The 7,047-nt window shown below is 44.5% G+C and overlaps 1 protein-coding gene across 2 annotated transcripts in view; it reads left to right on the forward strand.

Moving 5' to 3' along the window:
- SARC_07840 overlaps nt 1-7,023 on the forward strand; it is a gene marked incomplete at its 3' end in the record, with an annotated part of 8,539 nt that extends 1,516 nt beyond the window's left edge. Inside the window, exons 2-8 of one of the 2 annotated variants that reach the window (XM_014298212.1) lie at nt 232-490; nt 1,573-1,807; nt 2,460-3,313; nt 3,600-3,745; nt 3,979-4,169; nt 5,074-5,186; nt 5,584-7,023. In XM_014298212.1, coding sequence (XP_014153687.1) covers nt 287-490; nt 1,573-1,807; nt 2,460-3,313; nt 3,600-3,745; nt 3,979-4,169; nt 5,074-5,186; nt 5,584-6,462 — 2,622 coding nt within the window. In that variant the 5' untranslated portion in view covers nt 232-286. The remainder of the gene's footprint in view (nt 1-231; nt 491-1,572; nt 1,808-2,459; nt 3,314-3,599; nt 3,746-3,978; nt 4,170-5,073; nt 5,187-5,583) is intronic. The other variant, XM_014298213.1, reaches the window with a different exon arrangement.
- Nucleotides 7,024-7,047: the final 24 nt, after the last annotated feature.

Raw genomic sequence — 7,047 nt, forward strand, 5'->3', positions numbered from 1 at the left:
TGTGTGTGTGTGTATATATATATATGTGTGTGTGTGTGTGGGTGGGTGTGTATGTGGGTGTGTGTACGTATATGTGTGTGTGTGTTTATATATATATATTGATATCGGTACCTAGGAAACTATTTTTGTTTTCGCATTATAAAATTGTTTTTGTGTTTTATATTATCTTGCTATCATTTTTGTCTTTGTAAGTCAAATGCTTATGTTATGGTTATCACTCTCTTTGCACAGTATACACGGTCGCAGATGTGAATTTTTTCCAAGACCTTATTCGTCTACCGCCGTTATGACAACCGCAGAGGATCGGCAACACTTAGAAACTCTCGTGGAGGATATCACCTCCACAGGTCTCGTCACTCTCAATGACTCGCATTTGAAACAATTAAAGACGGCATGTCGCAAATCAGATTCGAATCTGCGCTTCGCTTTCGATCGGATCTGGCGGCAACTGAACAAAGACCATGCTCAGATTCGATATTCATGTGTGAAGGTGTGTGCACCCCTTCATAAGTTGTATATATATATGTCATTTCCTAATACTTTATTTATAAATCAGGCGCATATACGTAGCACATTGTTGACAGGATTAATTCCATGGACTGCTGAGAGCCTATCAGACTGCATGCAGACAACTCTCTATTGTGGGCAATTTCGCCACCATATGCATACCTAATCTAGTCATATCTATACCTAGTGTAATCATATTTATACCTAGTTTATTCATATTTATATCTTAGTTATCATATTTATACCGAGTGTATTCATATTTATACCTAAGTTATCATATTTATACCTAGTGTATTCATATTTATACTTAAGATATCATATTCATACCTATTGTATTCAAATTTATACCTAAGTTATCATATTTATACCTAGTGTTTTCATATTTATACTTCAGTTGTCATATTCATTGGTGTATTCATATTTGTATCTAAGTTGTCACAATTATACCAAGTGTTTTCATATTTATACTTCAGTCACAATATTCATATCTAATGTATTCATATGTATATTTAATGTTATGATATTCATACCTGGTGTATTCATATTTATAACTAAGATCATATTTATACCAAGTGTCTTCATATTTATACTTCAGTTATCATATTCATATCTACTGTATTCATATTTATACCTAAATTTATCATATTCATACCTGGTGTATTCATATTTATACCTAATTTTATCATATTTGTACCTAGCTTATTCATATTTATACCCAATGTTTTCATATGTGTACCTAGTGTAATCATATTTATACCCAATGTTATCTTTTTTTTGCCTAGCGTATTTATATGTATACCCAGTGTATTCTTCTTTATACCTAGTACACCCAATGTTATAATAATATTCTACCAGGTGTATTCATATGTACACCCAGTGTATTCTTCTTTCTACTTGGTGTATTCATATCTATACCCAATAATAACGTTCTTATACCTAGTCTAATCACGCCGGCCACAAGTACAACATGCGTCCTGGTACACCTGACTGAAATACTTCCTTTAACCGTATCTCACACTGACATACCACTCCTCAATCCTGCACCATGCCTGTGTGTCGTTACAGGTGATAGACGCACTCTTCCAACGGTCGCATCTCTTCCGCCAACTGCTGCTAGATGACGTGCACGAGTACTTTGCGCTCACCATCGCATTAAACCCAAAGACCAAACTACCAAAGCCAAAGTCCACCGCACGGATGCTACGGCGACAGACACTCATCTGCTTCAACCAGTGGCATGAGAAGTACCATGACCAACACAAGAAGCTTGTGCTGGGGTTTAAGTTTCTGCAGAACAACGGTATGCTTGGCTGTGCGTAGGAGAAATGATAACTATACGTTACCCACTGTGACATAGTATCTTAGCTGCTCAGGTGCCGATGGTCTGAAATGGTTTGGCGATCGTATCGGTTGGTTATCGTGATTGAGAGATCGAATGCGGTGGCACTCGCGCGATATGCCTCTGCATTCTTTAGTGATATATATTGTCTTGTGTAGCTGAGCACCCCAGCGTGTTCATGCACCTTGATGTAAGTAGACTGCTCGTCTAGGTATTTGTTGGCTGGTTGTAATGTGTGTAATCTTCGGGTTTAGGGATGTTCACCGTTCGGACGGAGTGTTTGTATTTGAATATTGAGATTAACTCCATTGTGTATTGGGACTTGGCCTTCAAGGAACTGTCAGTAGAACCAGACCTACTGACTACGCTTACCCACACAGCACCGGTAGTATTCTCTTTGCCGACTCAGAGTGTTCTAAATCATACGCATGCTTGCATGTAGATTTATCTTCGTGTATACAGCTGTTCTCCAACATCCGGCCTATACAGTGCGGCTGGTGTCAGTGGTCGTGTACTGGTGACGCTAACCTGCACACAAGTAAGAATACGTATACACACCTGCACCTGCATAGTCCAGTACTGAATCTAAACGTATTGTTCGGTTGTGCTGCAGGTGGCATTGACTTTAGTGATTTGGGAGAGGATGCCGGCATGAGTGCTGTGGAGCGGCAACGCGCACGCGACAGAGCACGTGCTGAGCAAACGAAGGCCCAGGAATTGTACCAACGGGCCGCCAGAGAGATAGCCGACCAATGGGATAGCGTGGAAATTAATTTGAGCCAATTGGAAGCCAGCGTTGACCTCATGCGTGAGCAGAGGCTGTGGGGTGTTGATACCATCGGACCCACCCGCACAGACGGTACAAAGAAGGACGAGGTCACAACACCAATGAATACGGAGATACCACAGACTGGAGAAGAATCAAGTATGCACCTGGATCAGCAAGTGAGGTCTATAAATAGCACTGGTTCTAAAAATAGCACTAGTTCTAAAAATAGATCCGCGTCAGCCGAGCCGTCGGTGGACGCGCCGGTACTGTCGGCGGTGCGAGAGCACGACCGCGTGCTAAGGTACAAGCACGTACTGATGGTCAACACATGGGTGGATGCTTTGCTAGGCGCTGTGCGTTACCATGGTAACCAAACCGGTACGAACACCACGTCATCTAGCAGCGCTAGGGGCCATTCCACCAGCCCAACAGACACCACTTCTCAACCGCTGTCACACCGTGTAGGTGTACCAACGGGGGACAGTTCCCGTGCGCAATCAACCGGGAGAGACGGCCGCACAACCACAGCCCTGGGTGCAGCTTCACCTACTACACAGCCTCACCCACAGGCCCTGCTGAGTCGGGCTGTGGCGCTGCAGGTGCGGTGCCAGACACTGCTCAAAGCAGTGGTGCAGATGGGCGTCGACGTATCGCCGCCCAAATGCAGATCACTGGCCATGGCAACTACTTCGGACAATGTATGGGGGGGTGTACTACCTGTGGCAGTTTGCCTGATCGTTAGGTGTTCGTGTCCGGGTGCGGATAAGTTTCTTTCTCATAGCTTCCAAGTTCACCAATATTCTACCACTCTTCTGGTCTTTTTCCAATGTATGTGTATGTCTTTCATCTGCTTCTGATGTATTTGTATGTCGTTCATCTTTTTATGTCTCTCATCGTCTTCTAATGTATGTGTATGTCTTCCATCTTCTAATGCATGTATATGTCTTTCATCTTCTTTTAATGTATTTGTATGCCTTGTTTCAGTTGGCTGATTCGACAGCTGAGCAGAAAGAGGACAAAGCAAGCAGTGAGACGGGGTGGTCAGTGTTCAGTTACGCGCGCGATGTGCAGAAACGCGAGCCCACGCAACAGCACATACAAATCACGCTCGAGCAGGACGAGGAACAAAGGTGTGTAGTTAAACGCGTTTGGTATGTAATTAAACGCGTTAGGTATGTAATTAGACATATGGGCTATTAAGGATCCTGCATATGCACCATAGTGTCTGCTTAACTCGGCTTAGGAGAGTGGTTGACACCTACATGCAGGTCTATCCATCGCTTGAGAATCGCTACAAAATACACACATGCTGCCCACATAGACACACATACTGCCCACCCATACATACCCGCTTCCATCACAGACTCGCATACACCTACGACAATAGCAGATCAAAGGCAATCGATCCCACAGCGCAAGTCTTCAAAGCCCCCGCACGCACCACCGCCATGGGTGCGGCTGTGCGGATCAAAGAGGGCGTGCCTGTCATGCCATACGATACAGACCTCGAGTACTGGGAGAGCAAGACGGTCCCTATCAACGTCGGCCTTGTGGGTGGGTGGGTGTGTGTATGCGCGTGTGTATACGGAGGACCTTGGGTGTGTGTGTGTGGGCTGCTGCACGTGTGCGTTGATCGCTTTGGCTACTGCAGGGGTGTGTGTACTTAAAGTACAGGCGCACCTGTGTGGGATCTGCGGCTTGGCATACCATGACATACGTCACAGTCCTTCTATGTATGAGAAGTGTGCGTCATCATCCCAGACTGTTGGTGTATAAGTATGTCTACGTGTACAGCCGTGTGCGTGTGTGTGTGGTGGGTGTATAAGTATGTCTACGTGTACAGTCGTGTGCGTGTGTGTGTGGTTGGTGTATAAGTATGTCTACGTGTACAGCCGTGTGCTTGTGTGTGTCGTGGATGTATAAGTATGTCTACGTGTACATCCGTGTGCGTGTGTGTGTGTGTTGGTGTACAAGTATGTCTACGTGTACAGACGTGTGTGTGTGGTTGGTGTATAAGCATGTCTACGTGTACAGTGATGTGCGTGTTTGTGTGTATAAATTGGTGTGGGGTTTATGCTTGAGCAAGTATGTGTGCATTTATGCAAGCGATCTCGTTTTCCAAAGACTAGTGTCATATATATACATTAGTACGTCACCGTCCTCCGATTCCAGTAGAAAATGTTTATTCCTCTGAAGTCATAGTTGCGTTAGTAGAACCACAATGTGATTGTGCCATAGTAAGTGAACAGATTGAGGTGTTTCGCGACCGACTAAGTCTGTCATAGCTCTGAGCACCAAATGATTTCCCAGACGGCCATCCCTTCGCTACACACGTACTTGTTCATGGGACATTCACGCGATGTTTCTGAAGCACCGTTGCTATGGATGAATCTAGGCATTTGAACATTGTCGGCGATTCACATCTGTATTGTACTGATATGTAGTTTTTCTGATGCAGATGACATCGACCACAGGTTCTGGAGTAGTAGTGAGAGGGTGGGAGAGGTAGATGCCGCATTGTTCCGAACAAGAGTTCGTTACCATGATAACGAGTTTGTACCTGTCAAGTGGGTAAGTGTTGCATACGATCTATCCCTTTGTAGTCACATATACTCATACGTATGTACGTTGTATATGAATCCGCTCAGACTATCCGGGCGCCAGACCAAGAAGGCTGAGTTACACGTGCGATTTTCTCACACACCTTGAGTAGCGTTCTTTTCTCGATACGATTGAGTTTCACATACATATATACATATATATATATCATCGATTACCTCTATTGTAAATACCGCCCTATATATATATATGTGTGTGTGTGTGTGTGTGTGTGTGTGTGTATGTATGTATGTGTGTATATGTATGTATTATTTATATATATTATTATATATATATTATATATATATATATATATATATATATATATGTAATTATGAGGAAATAAATACATTATCTATGACACATACAGGCTTGTAGAGCACCTTTGCCGACTGGCAAGCTGTGTGCCCGCCACGACCGCAAGAAATGCCCCATACACGGCCCAGTCATTGCGCGTGACAGTGAGGGGGTACCGAACAGCCCCACACCGAACGCAGAAACCCAACAACCCGATGGCAATACTCTCCTCAACAATGGGACGTCGGCCGACCCGACAGGTGCTGAGTCTGATGGAGCTGCTCAGAGTATAGGGCAAACGGGTATGGGTGCGGATGTGTATGCGAGGTTTGCAGGTATAGGTACTCAAGCGGATAGGAGTGGAGCGGGCGCCGGCGCAACATCTAACAGTTTAACTACCAGCCAAACCACGGGCACCAATCACACCACCACAAGCACAGCCCACAGGCAAGATACACAAGACACCGGTGTGCAGGATAACGCCCAAACAACAGTTGCCCACACAGCGGAACAGCCTCTGTGGGAGAGTGTAGCGCAAGATATGGGCATTACAATGCCATCAGACGGGAGTGAGCCGTTAAAGGAGACGCGTGCAAACGCGTTCGCGTCATCAAACGCTGTGGTAAAGGGGGGGTTTGCTGAGCTTGGGGATGGACAGGCGAATGCAGTTGTGCGGATAGGCGAACCACACAGTGACATGGCGTCGCTGAATGGTGGGGTTGGCATAAGGGGTAGGAGTAAGAGGAAAGCGGCGGACGGAGGTAATAGCAGTAGAAAACCAGCCAAGAAAGAGAGTGCCCTGGCGAAGGTGAAGGACGATGTGGAGGTGATGAACGAGCGCAGGCGGAGACGGCTGTTTAAGGGCAGGCTGTATGATGCCGCGGTCAAGCTGGATTTAGAAGAGCAGAAGAAACACGCGGACAAATTTGGGAACCAGTGGCAGTACTACTAGGACTTGATAAACGTCCGATACACGGCTAAGGTAGTTATACAGAAATGAATGCTCAAGCAAGTTGCAGAGTCGAGCACTCCTTAGAAATGTGTGTTTGTTGCGCATGCAAACTGTCGTATGAGATATGAAGCTTCTGCAAATTGCAAATGGTGCTTATGTTTGAACTCACTGGTTTTGTGCGATTAGATTGGCTCTCAGATACCTGTATCCATTGTTTTCTGCCAATTTTCAGTCATAAGGGTACTATACTACGATGTTGTAGCTAATGATCTGCGAGTAAAAAGTATACGACACTATTTTTCCAGCATATACAGGTTTCTTAAAAATTATTCCTATGCATAAATTTCTGTACGTGCCTTTTGTTGATGTAAGTACATAGTTAAAGCACGTTCTCAGTGGTCAGTGGGGCCCTGATATAATGAGCATCATCATTCATGTCCATTCATTTGTCGGTGAAACAACATTCTCAGACAAATCTATATATTAGACTCCCATGTAAATCTATAATAAATGAGTCTACATATTATTCTATGTATATATATTTATCTAAAGATATGACCCTATGTATATATTCCTAGCTGAGAA

The sequence above is a fragment of the Sphaeroforma arctica genome, assembly GCF_001186125.1.
Source record: "Sphaeroforma arctica JP610 unplaced genomic scaffold supercont1.650, whole genome shotgun sequence".
NCBI lineage: Eukaryota > Ichthyosporea > Ichthyophonida > Sphaeroforma > Sphaeroforma arctica.